Source organism: Equus caballus, chromosome 8, assembly GCF_041296265.1.
Source record: "Equus caballus isolate H_3958 breed thoroughbred chromosome 8, TB-T2T, whole genome shotgun sequence".
Taxonomy (NCBI): domain Eukaryota; kingdom Metazoa; phylum Chordata; class Mammalia; order Perissodactyla; family Equidae; genus Equus; species Equus caballus.
Window position 1 is genome coordinate 16,076,869 of NC_091691.1, and position 17,139 is coordinate 16,094,007.

The window sequence follows — 17,139 nt, forward strand, 5'->3', positions numbered from 1 at the left end:
GTACTGACGTGCTACGACATGGATGAACCTTGAAGACGTGATGCTAAATGAAAGAAGCCAGTCACAGAAGGGCAAATATCATATGATTCCATGTATATGAGGTACCTGGAATAGGTAACTTCATAGAGACAGAATGTAGATTAGAGGTCACCAGGGCCTGGGGAGGAGGGAAAGGTGAGGTATTCCTTAATGGTTACAGAGTTTCTATTTGTAGTAATGAAAAGTTTTGGAAATAGTGATGATGGTTGCAGAACATTGTGAATATAATTAATGCCATTGAGTTGTACACTTAAAATGGTAAATTTTGTTATGTATATTCTACTCCAATTTAAAAAAAAAAAAGGCTTACGGCGCCGGCTCCGTGGCCGAGTAGTTAAGTTCGTACTCTCCGCTTTGGCAGCCCAGGGTTTTTGCCAGTTCGAATCCTGGGCGTGGACATGGCACCGCTCATCAGGCCACGCTAAGGCAGCATCCCACATGCCACAACTAGAAGGACCCACAACTAAAAATACACAACTATGTACCGGGGAGCTTTGGGAGAAAAAGGAAAAATAAAATCTTTGAAAAAAAAAACCTTAGCATTGGACCCTGTGCTCTGGTCTGCTTTTAACTCAAACAGAATCCTAAGAAAGTAAAGTGGGGGAACCTCAGGTTGGGGTGAGTACAACCAAATGGTTAGATGTGTGGGTGCCAACACCTGGCTCCTCTCCTTCCAGGCTGGGGGACATTGAACAGGTTCCTCAGCCTCTCTGGGCCTCAATTTTTGCATCTGTCAAAGAGGAATGAATAAAGAAGCCAGATATACAAGGCCACACATTCTAAGATTCCATTATATGAAATACCCAGAAGACGTAAATTCATAGAGCTGGAAAACACACTGGGAGGGGCTGGAGGGAGGGGCATGCAGAACAATTGCTTAAAGGTTCAGGGATTTCTTGTGGGTGATGAAAGTGTTTTGGAACTACTAGTGGTGGCACAACATTGTGAATATATTAAATGCCTGAATTGTTCACTTTATAATGGTTAATGTTATGGGAATTTCACCTCAATAAATTTAAAAAGAGAATGCTAGCAGTAACTCGGGGGTTGAGAATTAAATGGAAGGGTGAACACAGAGGACTCAACACCAGGCGAGACACACAGTAAGAGCTTAGCAAATAGTAGCTGCTATTAACATTGAGCTGCCCTAGGGGCTGGCCCGTGGCCAAGTGGTTAAGTTCAAGTGCTCCGCTTCCGGTGGCCCGGGTTTCGCCAGTTCAGATCCTGGGCACAGACACAGCACTGCTCATCAGACCATGCTGAGGTTGTGTCCCACACAGCGCAACCAGAGGACCCACAACTAGAGTATACAACTATGTACCGGGGGGGCCTTGCGGAGAAGAAGAAGAAGAAAAGAAGATTGGCAATAGATGTTAGCTCAGGTTCCAATCTGTAAAAAAAATACATATATCAAGCTGCCCCAGGTGCCCGGAAATGTGTGATCGGAGCTCAGCAGTGGCCCCCCTCCCAAGTGGGACCAACAGCTTGCGGTTCACACATTCACTCAACAAACTTTCCTTTAGCATCTACTGTGCGTAAGACACTGTGTAAGGCACTATAGGCTGACCATCTTGTCCTGCTTTGCCGGAGACTTTCCTGGTTTGAGAATGGGAAGCTCTGAGTCCCAAGAACCCTTCAGTCCCTGGAAAACCAGGACAATTGGTCCCCTTAAAGCGCTAGTTTGAGTGTGTGTCTGGGGGGTCAAGTTCAATTGAGATCTGTAAGAAGAGTAAGAATTAACTAGGTAATGCGAGGGGGAGGGCATACCAGGAGGAGAGACCAGCATGTGCAAAAGCCTTGAAATGGGAAGAAGCATGAGGCCTGTAATTAAGGAGCTGAAAGAAGGCCCCTTATGGCTGGAGTAGAGGGTATCCCACCCTACTCCTGGTGGAAAGGTAGCTGGGGGCAGATCAGACTGGGCCTCTAGGCTGGTTTTGTTTCTTCCATAAGAGCCACTGGGAAGATATGAAGGGTTTTAGACAGTGGAGTGGTAGAGTGAGAACATAATCAGGTTTGCATTTGAAAAGGTCATCAGGCTACACAATGGGGAACAGATTTGAGGGAGGCCATTGCTCAGGGGAGTGGCGAGCCACTGAAGGGGCTGCTACTATCATCTGGGCAGGAGATGCTGGGGCATGGACCAGGATGTTGGAGGTTGAAAGAAGGGCATGGCTTGAGAGCTGGACTTTGGATGGGACTAGACGGAGAAGGGGGTGAGAGAGGGAATGTTTGGGACAGCTTCTGGATTTCCAAAGCCCCGGGCTTTGAAGAAGGTCAGCTTCCTTGGTGGTTGTGCTCAGTTTGAGAAATATTCTCAGCTGAGCTCAGCTGCAACTGGAGACACAGTGTGATAAGAGGAGGAACGGGACTCAGCACCTTACGGTGACCTTGGCCAAGTTAAAATAGCCCAATGTTATCTAAGGCCTTCTGGGAACCTTCCATCAGCCACATACTGAGCTCAGTGCTTTCTGTGCTTTATCACATTAATCTTCCCAGCACTCTTATCCTACATATGGGGAAAGAGAAGCTCAGAGATGTGAAGTATCTTACCCAAAGTCACACAGCTGCTAAGTGGCAGGATGGGACTTCAAAACTAGGTCCTTCTGACCCCATAGTTGTTTTGTTTTTCTTTATTTTTCTTCTTTCATACAGTATTTGACTCACATGTAAGAATATATATAGCTTATTTGGATCCAATTTGGAAAAACTGTAAAAAGACATTTTGAGACAATCAAAGGTCTCTGAAAGTGGTCTGGGTATTAGATACCACTAAGAAATTATCGTTATTTTTGTTAAGTGTGATCATGGGATTGTAGTTAATGTTTAAAAAAATTCCTACTGAATGCTTTTCTTCTCAGATCAGGAACAAAGCAAGGATGCCTGCTCTGGCCACTTCTATTCAACAAAGTATTGGAAGTCCTAGCCACAGCAATTAGGCAAGAAAGAGAAATAAAAGGCATCCAAATTGGAAAGGAAGAAGTAAAACTCTCTCTCTTCCCAGACAATGTGATCTTATGTACAAAACTCTAAAGACACCACAAAAAACTGTTAGAACTAATGAAAGAATTCAGCAAAGTTGCAGGATACAAAATCAACACACAAAAACCAATTGTGTTCCTATACACTAACAGTAAACAATCAGAAGAGGAAATTAAGAAAACAATGGCATTTACAATAGCACCAGAAACAATAAAATATTTAGGAATAAACTTAACCAAGGAGGTAAAAGACTTGTACCCTGAAAACTACAAAACATTACTGAAAGAAACTAAAGAAGACACAGATCAATGGAAAGACATCCCATGTTCATGGATTGGAAGACTTATATTGTTAAGATGTCTATACTACCAAAGTGATCTGCAGATTCAGTGCAATACCTACCAAAAGCCCAGTGGCATTTTTATCAGAAATAGGAAAATTCATCCTAAAATTCATATGGAATCTCAAGAGACTCTGAATAGCCAAAACAATTTTGAAAAAGTTGGAGGATTCACAATTCCTGATTTCAAAACATACTGCAAAAGCTACGGTAATCAAAACAGTGAGGTACTGGCATAGAGACAGACATAAGCCAACAATGGAACAGAATAGAAAGCCCAGAAATAAACCCTCACTTATATGGGCAAGTGATCTTCAACAAGGCTGCCAAGGTCACTCAGTGTGGAAAGGACAGTCTCTTCAACAAGTAGTGTTGGGAAAACTGGTTCTCCACATGCAAAAGAAGGAAGTTGGACCCTTATCTTACACCATCTACAAATGTTAGCTCAAAATGGATTAAAGACCTAAACGTAAGACCCGAAACTATAAAACTCCTAGAAGAAAACATAAGGGAAAAGCTTCGTGGCATTGGAGTTGGCAATGATTTCTTGGATATGACACCAAAAGCACAGGCAACCAAAGCAAAAATAGACAAATGAGACGACATCAAACTTAAAAAGTTTTGTGCATCAAAGGACACAACAAAGTGAAAGGCAACCTATGAAATGGGAGAAAATATTTGCAAATCATCTATCTGATAAAAGGTTAATAGACAGAATATATAAAGAATTCCTTCTCTGGATGGATGGGGGAGGTAGGGAGTGGACGCTGCTACAGTAGTTAGGAGACTGATGAAAATCCAGATGCTGAGGACGGTGGATCTGGGTATGGAAAAAGGTTTAGATACTTTTGTATGCTGCCTCAATTTGCTCATCTGTAACAGCACTTCATTGTCAGCTAATCTGTGTAAAGCTCTTGGTATCTTTCCTGACACAACACTCAAGGGATGTTAGCTGCTGTGGTTGCTGTTATTATTATTAATTATTATTAATATTATTGAAGAGAGCCCTGGACTGAGACAGGTACACACAGGTTCAAATCCTATCTCCACCACTTTCTAGCTGTGTGACTTTGAGCAAGTTAATTAAGCTCTCTGAACCTGTTTCATTATCTGTAAAAGGGGGAAAATGATGGCAACAATAATAACTATATCAGAAGGTTGTTGTTAGGCCAAAAAACAATATATGGAAAGTGCTTTGCACAGTACCAAGCATAAAGAAGCACTCAGCAAATGAAGCTAGTGGCTACTTTTCTGCATTTCTTGGAAGCAGGAGCCTTGTCCTTCAGGGCTGCGCAGGTGTGACCTTGCTGGAGTGTGGGTATGCTGTCACCTGAAGGAGTCAAGAAGCTATCCTTAGCTGTTCTTTCCACTGGGGAGTGTGTTTTTCCCAGGCTGGGAGAAGCTGTGCCATTCACACCTGGGGACGGACCTGGGAAGCCAAAGGTCATGGCACAAAGAGTGGAGGGGCCTGGTGGGCTCCCCAGTGATCTGCAGGGTCCATTCCTCTGCCACCTCTGTGTCTTCTGAAGAGGTTTGGACTGTCACATTTAGCATGTCTCTTTCCAGGGAGAAGAGGGTTCTAGTAGCAGCCTGACCCCTCCCCCACCAGGTGCTTTGTCTAAGCCCAGGCACAAATGGCACGTGGGAATTTGTCCAGCCTGTCCTTGTGGAAGGCCTCCAGCTGAGTGGGGGAGGAGGAAAGGAGGGATGTAGGAAGGACTAAACCTCCTTCTGGCCTCAAGGGGCTTTCGGCGCTCCCACCCCCTGCGACAATTCCCTGCCATGAGGTGCTGTGGTAGTAGCATAAGCACCAGATCTGACTCACATCTTGGTCTTGCTGTGTGACATTGGGGCAGTCCCTTAACCTCTCTGAGCCTCAATCATCTTCTGTGTAAAATGGAGTTTGTAACTGGACCTACCTCAGAGGTTTGTGCCAGGCTCTCAGCATGGGACTGGAATAGAGTTAGTGCTCAGTGAATGCTAATTGATACTATTAGCCTTAGAGGATTTTGTAGCATCCGCTACTCCTCCTTCCTCAGACCACTCCCAAGAGGAGCAGTGTGCATTCCTCAGTTTCATTTTGACACCAAAGAGCCCACAGAAGAGGGACTTAGCATTTTGCTGGCCAAGCCTTCCCTTTCCTTGGGCAGCCTTCACTCATTCTGGGGGCTGAAGAGGCAGAAGCACTCGTCAGACTGATGTGGGGTCCCGAGCTAACCCTACCCCGCCTCCAGTAGCTCTCCCAGCCCCCTCCCACCTCTGAGCCAGCACTGAGGCAGACTCCGTGATGTCCTGAGCAGCAGTGTCCACCAGAACCTTCTGTGATGACGGGAACACCCTATATCTTCCCTATCCAATACAGCAGCCGCACGTAGCTACTGAACACTTGAAATGTGGCTAGTGGGACTGAGAAACCGATTTTTCATATTGTTTAATAGTAATAAATTTAAATAGCCACATACGGCTAATGGCTACCACGTGGGGCAGATGTAGAACCCTCAGGCAAGTATGAAGAGATGAGTGTCATGAAACAAGCCTGGGTCAAATGGGGGCAGAGTCGGGCCCAAGCGAATCAATCACTTCCCCTTTCTGGGCCTCAGTTTCCCCCTCTGCTTACTAAACGCTGTTTCAGTGTTATCTCCTTAGCCGAAGGACCTCTCCTGGGGCTCGTGGACTTGGGAGGAAGCAGGGAAGTCCTTCCAGATGGCCTTCTTCCTTGGCCCCAGCGCCTTCTCAAGGGAGGAGTGCAGAGAGCTGGAGTCCTGGAGTGCGTGAGCAGGGGCCACAGCGTTAGAATTCGGCCAACTGAGGCTGCGCTGACTCACACACAGCATAACACCGCCCGGGAGGGAGCCAGGAAGTGGCCCAGGGGAAGGGGCAGGTGTGGGTTCAAGTCTGGGCATGGCCTTTTCCGGCTTTACCCCAGGTTAAGCCTCCGTGTCCTCATCTGGAACGGGGCCCAGATGCCTCCCAGGACGAGAGAGAATGAAACAAAACATATGATGAGAAGGGCACTTTACCTCTGTGATCTTCCTCCCTGAAACCCATAACCAAGCCCCAATCGAATCATCAAAACATGAGATTCCAGTAAACGCGTGTCCCACAATATACCCAACCAGTGTTCTTCAGAGCTATAAGGTCATCAACAACAAGGGCATCTGAGAAACTGCCACAGCCAAGAGGGCCAGGGAGACATGGCCCCTTAACATCATGAGCTGTCTTGGATTGGAACCTGGAACAGAAAAAGGACATTTGGTAAAAACTAAGGAAATCTGAATCAACTATGGGCTTGAGTTATTAATATTATTTTTAAGAATAATAAGTTATCAACATTGGTTCATCAATTGTAACAAATGCACAATAGACGAAACTATGGGGGGGCGGGTATGCAGGACCTCTCTGCTCAAGAAAAAAAGTAAATGAATAGATAAATAAATTAAATTAAAACAACAAGGCCTTCCTAACTCACAGGGTTGTTGCAGAGATCGCATAAGAACTCAACAGGAGAGCAGCAAGTAAACGCTTATATATCCAGAACTGGTAAATCTATAGAGACACAAAGCAGATGAGTGGTTGCCAGGGGCTGGGGAGAGTGACTGCTAATGGGTACAGGGTTTCCCTTGAGGAGGATGAAAATGTTCTGGAACTAGACAGAGATGGTGGCTGCACAACACTGTGAATGTACTAAATGCCACTGAATTGTTCACTTTAAAAAGAAAATGGTTAAATTGTATGCTATGTGAATTTCACCCAAACAATGTTATATAGACATTTGATGTGGCAGTTCGAAAACCCTTTTTTATTCTATAAATCAGATGCAAGCCTTTAGAACTCCAAAGCCCAGGGTTTTCTCACAAACCCACAGTGGGGAATGGGGGACGGGTGGTATTGGCATAGTGGGAAAAAATAAAACGTGTGCCTTAGAATCAGACACGCCTAAGTTTGAGCCTCTGCTCTGCCATTTGCTAGCTGTGTGACCTCAGGCAAGTTCCTTCACCTCTCTGAACCTGTTTCCTTGTCTGCAAAGTGCATGCTTGATGGGACCATTCGATGGTCCCACAGCTCAGACCCAGGCACATGAGAAGACACGGAAACAGCAGACATTTCCTTCCTACCCCCGTTCTTCCAGTTGTTAAGTGGGGATCTGGCTTTGTTGACACCCCCACAACGATGAAACTGGGCTGAGTGCCAAGCGGTGGGTGTGAGGGTCAAGATTTCAAGATGTTCGACTCCAGAAATAACCAGTTTTGTTAAAAAGTGCCGACGACACACCCATCCACTACTTCCAATGACCCCTTGCTGGCAGGGCTTGCTCGCTGGTCAGGGTCATTCCTGCAACAGATAAACTCAAGGCCAACGCAGAATCAGCCCAGGAGCAAAGCAAACACCACAGCCTTATCTTGGGGCCGTGAGGCAGCTATAAGGAGGGAGGCCACAGGAGGCTTGAATCCTTTCAGTCACCAACTTGACGCCAAGATGAAACTCCTTGTGCTGGCTGTTCTGCTTACAGGTAGGCGAGTCTCCCCAGCTCCACCCACTCGGTGCTAAGACCTCGCTCCTCTGGAATGGATCACAGGGCTAGTCTTTATTCAGGGCTCCCGGTGGGGCTTAAGAGCTCCCATATTGGGGTTCCCTCAAATCCCCCACAGCTGGCACCTTTCAACCTTCAGGTCTGAATTCAGATGACCTCTCCCAGAAAGGCCTGCCCCGCCCACCCAAGCTACGGGAGGCCCCTCTCTTTTCTTTCTATGCTACTGCCTTGCCACAGGGTCTTCGGGGCAAGGACCTCTGCCTGCACCTTGTCTCTCTCTGATTCATTTCCTTTTGCATCCCCTACCCACACCGAAGCATGGGCTCCATGAGACCAGGGCTATGCTGTTTTACAGCATATTGAATGAATTAATGAAATCAGACACGTTGGAATTCAAATCCCACCTCATTCATCCATGGTTCATTCATTCATTCAACACTGATGGTATCAGAGCCCTTCAGGGTCAGGTTTGGGTTGAGACTGAGGACTCAGAGATGAAAGAGCCAGGCTCCCTATCCAAGGAGCACACGCACACACACGCACACAAGCAGTAGCCTTGTGTAGCTCTGGCCTCTGCAATGAGCGCTGGCTGGACTGGAGGGAGAGAAACAGAGGGAAGCAGGAGAGTGACTGGAGCTGGGCCAAGGGAGCCAGGCCACTCCTGTCTGAGCAGGCTCCAGGCCTCTGCTGCTGGATGCAGCCTCTGCCAGCCACCCGGGAGGCCGCTCAGAGGGGACAGCAACCAGCTGCTGCCCCTCCCCTCCCCCCGGGACTGGGGCACATGCTGCAGCTCCAGTGTGCCTAGCAGATGAAGGAAAGAAAGGGCAAGGCATGGGGCAAAGAGGTAACACTGGTGGCTAATTGGACAGGACCCCAAGTCCTTTAGTGCCATCTTCTCTTGAGGGCACCCATCGCACAGGGGAGCGCTCTGCAAACAGGGTGATGGGGCTCTGCTTCTCTGAGTCTGCTGTGCCAAGGCTTGTGCTCAGTTTGGGCAAACACTCAGCTAGAGGCAGACTTTTTTCGCTTATTCAAGAAATATGTATTGAGTATCTACTACGTGCCAGGCAATTCTTTAATCCATTTCTTTCCTTTTTTTTTTTTTTGAGGAAGATTAGCCCTGAGTTAACTGCCGCCAATCCTCCTCTTTTTGACGAGGAAGGCTGGCCCTGAGCTAACATCCGTGCCCATCTTCCTCTACTTTATATGTGGGATGCCTGCCATAACACGGCTTGACAAATGGTGCCATGTCCGCACCCAGGATCCGAGCCGGCGAACCCCGGGCCGCCGAAGCGGAATGTGCAAATTTAACCGCTGCATCACCGGGCCGGCCCCTAATCCATTTCTTGATTGTTTCATTCATTTAACTCATCATTTATTTATTGAGTGCCTACTATATGTCAGGCACATGTTCGGCCCTGGGGCACAAAAGACATGAGGTCTGTTCTTGAGGAGGTTCTGGTCCTGTGAGAGGCAGGCATTAAATACGCAGATGGATACAGATTGTGAGAAGCAAAGAACACGAAGAGGAGTAATAGCAGAAGAGCCATTCGGCTTGGATGTGCAGGAAGGGCCTTTCTGAGGAGGTAGCATTTAAACCAAGATCTTCCAGCCTTTTGAAAAGTGAGATGACAAGTGTGCCAGGGAGAGGGAACAGCAGCTGCGTGGGCCTTCAGGCAGAAAAGAGGTTGTCCTGTTGAAGACGGGAGGCCACACAGGCCTCCTCGCTATTCCTTACACTCCTGCCCTACCTCATTCCTGACACCTCCCCACCATTTTAGATTCCGCTTACTCTGCTCCAATTTTCCACTCTAACACAATATCTGATTTCCTTCTTTATTACTTTAATTTTGCTATTTTTTCTTCTACCCAAAAGCCCCCAATACATAGTTGTATATTCTAGCTGTAGGTCCTTCTGGTTGTGCTATGTGGGACACCACCTAAGCCTGGCTTGATGAGTGGTGCCATGTTTGTGCTCAGGATCCGAACCGGCAAAACCCTGGGCACCCAAAGCAGAGTGTACAAACTTAATGACTTGGCCCCGGGGCTGGCCCCATATTACATCTATTTCTTTTTTCTTTTTTCTATTTCTGTTTCATCTATTGTTTTTCTCCCCAAGTAGGATGTAAGCTCAAGGAGGTTATAGATTTTTTTTTAAGATTTTATTTTTCCTTTTTCTCCCCAAAGCCCTCCAGTACATAGTTGTATATATTTTTTTAGTTGTGGGTCCTTCTACTTGTGGCATGTGGGACGCTGCTTCAGCATGGCTTGATGAGTGGTGCCATGTCTGCACCCAGGATCTGAACCTGCGAAACCCTGGGCCGCTGAAGCGGAGGACGCGAACTTAACCACTCGGCCATGGGGCCAGCCCCTATAGATTTTTTTATTTCTTCACTGATAATGGGGATAGTTTAAAATTATCCCCACCGAAAACATATGTTTATACAAAAACTAGCACAGAAATGTTCATAGTAACATTATTCATAATAGACTAAAAGTAGAAACAACCCAAATGCCCATCAAGTTATGAATGGATAAACAAAATGTGGTCCATCCACGCAGTGGAATACTATTCAGCCATAAACAGGAATAAAGTACTGATACATTTTATAACGTGGATGAACCTCAAAAACACCATGCTAAGTGAAAGAAGCCAGTCACAAAATGCCACATAGTGTATGATTTCACTTATATGAAGTGTTCAGAAGAAGCAAATCTGGAGAAACAAAAAGCAGAGGAGTGGTTGCCAGAGGGGTGGGGAGACAGGGAGCAATTGGAAAGGGTGCTCTTTCGGGGTGACGAAAATGTTCTCGAATTGGTGGTGATGACTGCACAACTCTGCGAATATACTAAAAACTGCTGAATTATACACTTTGGTTAAAATGGTGAATTTTATGTTATGTAAATTTTATCTCAATAAAAACTTATTTTTAAAAAGTTTTCATTAAAAAAAATCCCTACTCACTTTGCCAGGTTCCTGTGTCCAGCTCTCTTACGAAGGGGCAGCTGCCAGGGATCGGGGGTTGGGGGGGGGCAGCGTGGGGCCCGAGAGAGCAGGCAGGCCGTGAGGCCCCGGGGCGCTGGCAGAGCCAACCAGGATGGATCTGAACCCAGGCTGCGTCTTCTTGCAGTGGGCGCTGGTGAGAACGGCATCAGCCCGCGGGCAGTGTGGCAGTTCCGTAGCATGATCCAGTGCACGATCCCCAACAGCAAACCCTATTTGGAATTCAATGACTACGGCTGCTACTGTGGCCTGGGTGGATCTGGCACTCCTGTGGACGAACTGGACGCGTGAGTAATTGATTGATCTGCAGGGAGAGTGGAGTGTCCGTGGGGTGAGGGGAGAGCACAAGTCAAAGACGTGACGAGGGGGCACAGAAAGGGGATTCGCATATTTGCTAAGGATTACATATTTTCACCTCTTGTCATATCAACAAATATGTTCCCAAACGACCCTGAATCTAGCGCTCTGTTAGGGATGGGAAGAGCAAGGTCGAGATGTAAAGTAGTGGATGCTGCTGCCCTCTAGTGGCAGGATATTGAAACACAAGACACTCCAACAACGATCCAAGCGTTAACTTCCAGCGGTGTTAAAACCATCGTTGCATTTTCAGAATATATGATTGTACCGAATTTCTGCAACCATTCTTAAATCGCTTTCAATAAACACGATAAAAAGGACTTAAGTTTTTTTTGAAGCCACAGGACCAATATCTCTTGGAGCATGTCAGCTAAAACATCCCCACCTGCTGCTGAGAGAGCAGGTGCAGGCTGACCTGCTGCCCAGAGCCTGCTGCTGCCTCATCTTTGTCCCTCCCCCTCTCCAGGTGCTGCCAGGTACACGACAACTGCTACACTCAGGCCAAGGAACTGAGCAGCTGTAGATTCCTGGTGGACAACCCCTACACTGAAAGCTACAAATTCTCATGCTCTGGCACTGAGGTCACCTGCAGCGGTACGTTTACCCCCTTGTTGGCTCAGAGGTCCTCAGTAGGCATTGGAGGAAATAATAGTAATGATAGCCACCACTTATTGATCATTTTCTTGGTGTCGGGAAGTGGACTATTATTATCCCCATTTGACAGATGAGGAAACCGAGGCTCAGAAGGCCCAGCCATTTACCCAAGGGCGCACAGCTCATAAATGGTGGCGTTTGGTTTTTGAACACAGGTCTATATGACTCCAAAGTCTCTGCTTTTAACTGTCATGCTATACTGTTTTGTTATTTAATAGAAAGAACTTAGCATTTATTAGGCTTTTATTACGTGCCGGGTACTAGACTATAGATGTATATGAGAGAAGTTTTATTAACCTCATTTTACAAGGTAGGAAGCTGAGGCTCAAAAATAGCCACGTGTCCAAAAATCACACAGCTTGCAAATGGTAGGGTAATTCAATTGCTTCTGACTTCAAAGACTGGTCTTTCTTTTTCTTTTCTTTCTTTTTTTTTCTTTTGAGGAAGATTGACCCTGAGCCTGTCCCATCTTCTTCTATTTTATATATGGGACGCCTGCCACAGCATGGCTTGATAAGCGGTGCTAGGTCCACACCTGGGATACAGGCCTGCAAACTCTGGGCCGCCAAAGCGGAGGACTAGAACTTAACCGCTACGCCACCAGGGCCGGCCCCCTCAAAGGCTGTGGTCTTAACGGCTAAGTTAGGCAGTGCTTATGGTGAACTGTGTCCCTCCACGAAGGCGGTTCTGAAGAGCAGACTCTTTAGAGAGGTGAAGGATATTGTTGTGCCAGGCTAGCCTTCTGGATTTTCATAGCCCACCGCTTTGCACTCACAGACAGGTCTCACTTTTCAAAACTGTACAAACATCATTGGAAGAACCATAATTCAAATCCAAAAGTGTCAAAAAAAAGAATTACCCAGAATCCCACCATCCTAAGAAATCAGTGGTGTCATGCCTCCCTGTTACTTTCTGCCCTTATCCTTGGAATAAGTTTCATATCATTTTACTCTTTCTTCAGAAGTCGCTTTCTCAGTGCGGTCTTCCCTCACCACATTCTTTTAAATCACATACACACTCTCTCCATCTCTCCACCATTCTCTATTTTCTTTCTTTGCTTTATTTTCTCCACAGAACTTAACATGTGATATATTTACGTTACTTCTTTACTTTCTATCTCTCCACTAGAAAGTAGGATCCACAGGAACTGGGGTGGGTCTCGGTTTTCTTCAACGCTGTTATCTGCAGAACCTAGAGCAGTGCCTGACATAGAGTAGGTGCTCAGGAAATATTTGGTGAATGCATAGACGCAATCTTGCGTTATGCCTCTTCTCCCTTAGCACCGTGTTACGGCCATTTTCCCATATTGCCGTACACTCTTCATTGTTACTCCTTTAATCGCTGCATACCGTGGCTTAATTTGCTTGCACACTCCCCTGGTAACAGTTCAGCTGTGCTCCACTTTAGAAAGTTAAATATATGGGAAATCAATTATTTTCCAATTATTCATATTAATTAACAATAACTCACTAAATATCTTGTGTATACTTTATAATATAATTGCTAATTTAGGCTTTAAGGGATGTTTACTGGGTGAGGAAAACATTTGTGATTTTTAAAAGAAAGCAGCAGACAGAAACAAAGCTTTAGTAAGATTATTGAAGGTAAGCAGAGATACGCAATTAAATTATGGATAATAAAATTCAAATGCATTTAAAATGTTATCTGTGTTGTTTCTTTTGGTTACAAAGTAAATGGGGCCAAAGTAATGTAATTTCAAACTCTACAGAAATACATGTCATGGAAAGGGGAAGGCATCTTTGTTCCTACTACCCAAGGATAACCAGTTGGATATAGAACCCTTCAAATTTTTTAGGCATTTACTGGCTATTCTTTAATAAGACTTGTTGTCAGTGCCGTTGAGTCAATTCCAACTCCTAGTGACCCTGTTTACAGCAGAGTGGAACCCTGCCCAGTCTTTTTGAGCCATCCTTTCACCTTCTGGAGCTCTATCAGACAATGCTCTGCTGCTATTCATAGGGTTTTTATGACCAGTTTTTTTCGGAAGTGAGTGGCCAGGCCCTTCTTCCTAGGCTGTCTTAGTCAGGAAGCTCCACTGAAACCTGTCCACCATGGGTGACCCTGCTGGTGTTTGAAATACCAGTAGCAGAGCTTTCAGCATCACAGCAACACGCAGCTGCCACAGTGTGATAACCAACAGACAGGTAGTGTGGTTCCCCAACGGGGAGACTGGAAAACAAATCTGGGCCACAGTGGTGAGAGCAAAGAATCTTAACCACTAGACCACCAGGGCTGGTTTTTAATAAAATATTTTGGAAATATTTCCACATGTAGACATACTTAATTCTTTTAAATGTATAATATTCTATTGTAACGATGTTCTGTAATTTTTTTAATATGTGCTTTAAAGCAGAGAAATCGGCTTACTAAACTTCACTAGGTTGAAATGTCTAATACTTTGCTGCCTTAAGTATATGTTTTAGTGTTTTCCATACAGTTTATAACTGCTTGCCTATGTCATTAGAGATCTGTAGTTTTATTTTTCCTTTTTCTCCCCAAATCGCCGCAGTACATAGTTGCATATATTTTTTAGTTGTGGGTGCCTCCAGTTGTGGCATGTGGGACGCCGCCTCAGCGTGGCCTGATGAGTGGTGCCATGTCCACGCCCAGGATCTGAACCGGCGCAAACCCGGGCTGTCGCAGCGGTGGATGTGAACTTAACCACTTGGCCACTGGGCCGGCCCCAGCTATATGGGTTTTAAAAGCAGGGAGCTCATTTAGGGGTGTGAAATAGACAAGACTTTCCAAATCACCCCTAGGATCACCAAATAAAACACAGGTTGCCCAGTTAAATTTGACTTTGAGACAGACAATGAACAATTTTTTAGTCTATATCCCAAATACTGCATTCATTGTTGATCTGCAGTTTCGGTATTTTTATTTGCTTAATCTGTCAACCCTAAATTTGCACCGATGGAATGGCCACTGGATTATTCCAGTTAATTCTTCCTGCCCCTGGACTGTCTCAAGCAGGATCCACCTTGGCTCAATCTTGTCCTCTTGTTCTTTTCCAGACAAAAACAACGCCTGTGAGGCCTTTATCTGTAACTGTGACCGAAATGCTGCCATCTGCTTTTCAAAGGCCCCATACAACCCGGAGAACAAGAACCTGGACAGCAAGAGGTGTAAAGCCTAAGCATCACCCCTGGAAACAGTCATCCCTACCTGCCTCATGGCCTTCACCCCACCCTGCGCCCTCCAATAAAGCATCTTGTTGAAAGGCCTCATATTTGGAGATTGTTTTATTCTCTACTACTGAACATACTAAGTCTCTTCCTAGTCCTTTGTGGGCATCATTCCTTCCAGCCTTGGAAGTTGAATTAGAAGGATGTTTCCAGCAAGCAAGCACCATGAGACCTGAATAATGATTACCAACCACTGATTATTTACTCTGTGCCAGGACTGTGTGTCTCTAAATTGTTCGGACAGCCCTATTAGGTTTTGGCACTATTAGCAAATCCTATTTTTTGAAGCTGAGGCTCAATAGGAGAGGTCACTTGCCCAACGCTACGCATCTAGGAAGTAGCAAAGAAGGGATTTGAACCCAGTGAGTCTGACAACAGAACACACACTCTTAGACTACTCTGCGCTGCCTGAAGCGGTGGGCTCTTGTTTCAGTTTGAGCCAGATCTTGCCTCCGCTCATTTCTCTGCCTCCATTCCCAACTGTGTTAAACCATTTTTTCTGCAACTCTTTTTCTTTCTAAGCCCTTCAGAGACTTCACCACACTCTACAACCTGATTTTTACTTTGTAGTCATCAAATATAATAAACAATAACAGTTTCGACTTCTTGAGCACTCACTGCATATCACTCTGTGCTAAGGGCTTTCCACACTTCATTTCATTGAACGTTCAAACCAGTTTTAGTGACATCAATATTATTGAGCCCATTTTATGGACGAGGAACTGAAAACTCAGAGAAATTAAGTCACTTGCTGGAGGTCACACAAATGCCAGACTCAGGATTTGACCAGATCTGTCTGATGGCAATACCTGAGCTCTTAACCACTAAGTCATTCAGCCAAGTTTTTCTAGGAGGATTTATGACTACACTGGCACTGAAATTCACCAGAGAGAGTGGGGAGGGCAGAATTAGAACTGAATTACGGGAACTGAATTAGAAAAGCAAAGATGAGAAGGAACAATGCTGACTATGAGAAGCCACCACTAAGCAGTTTTAAACCACTGGAGGCTGACAGAACAGCCTCCACTGTTCTGGGCGAACGTTCCACTGCTGGGCGAACGGTAGGCAGCAAAGTAGTGTGCACGGGTTTGTCCTTTGGTCCAATTTCTCCCTCATTTCATTCACCCATTAAATGAATATTTATTGAACAATCACTCTAGGCTAGGCACTGTACAAAATGCCAAGAATACAATGTATTGGGGGGTTGGCCTCAAGACAATGATTTATTGTTAGCAGCTGCCTGCAGCTTAGCCTTCTCTAAGGCTTTTCTTCTTGCTCTTCGAACCGGCATATGCACTGTTACACATGCTCCAGACCATGCCAAGCATTTTGCACGATTACCTCGTCATTTTCACAAAAGCTCTACAGTTGTAGGTATTATTACATGCTCATTTTACAGATGAGGAAACCGGCTCAAAGAAGCAAGTGACTTGCCAAAGATCACCCACTCATAGGTAGCACAGCTGAGATTAGAACCCACATTTGGACAATTTAGAGGAAACGTGCTATCACACTGTGAACTTGCTGAAGGCAGAGTGAGGTGTCAATCACTTCTGTATCCCTACCTGCCCAGTACAATACTTGACACATAGGGGGCATGTAATACATAATTGCTGAATGCCCAGTGACCTATTGGTCAGTAGTGCTCAGGATTTTGGCAGGCTAGAATGGGACTGTTTTCAAATTTAGAGTCAACAAGTTTAGATTGAATAGGCATTCTGTGCCACAGTAGGACTGCAAAGGATGCAAAATTAAGTTATACCTGGCCTCAGCTTTCAACGAACCGTAAAGGTCACAAATGTCTTTTTTTCAATGGAAAGAAACTGCAAGCCCTTGTTTGGATGCAAGAAAGGTGGGATTTTAGGAGACTATTGTTTATCCCATTTTTTTTGGATGACGAAACAGTCAAGTCACACAGTACTAAAAGCTATAGCTGGCTCAAAAAATATCCTCTAACTTAAAAACCTACCTCTTTTTCATTATCACAAGGGTTGGGGGAGAGAGAGTAAACTCTTTCAATAATCTGTTA

General features: G+C 45.4%; 1 protein-coding gene across 1 annotated transcript; it reads left to right on the forward strand.

The window, feature by feature from the left end:
- Window positions 1-7,770: 7,770 nt before the first annotated feature.
- On the forward strand, window positions 7,771-15,154 carry PLA2G1B (phospholipase A2 group IB). Its single transcript, NM_001434670.1, has 4 exons — window positions 7,771-7,868; window positions 11,021-11,180; window positions 11,717-11,844; window positions 14,940-15,154. The coding sequence occupies exons 1-4, from the start codon at window positions 7,835-7,837 to the stop codon at window positions 15,059-15,061; spliced, it is 444 nt and encodes a 147-aa protein (NP_001421599.1). The 5' UTR covers window positions 7,771-7,834; the 3' UTR covers window positions 15,062-15,154.
- Window positions 15,155-17,139: the final 1,985 nt, after the last annotated feature.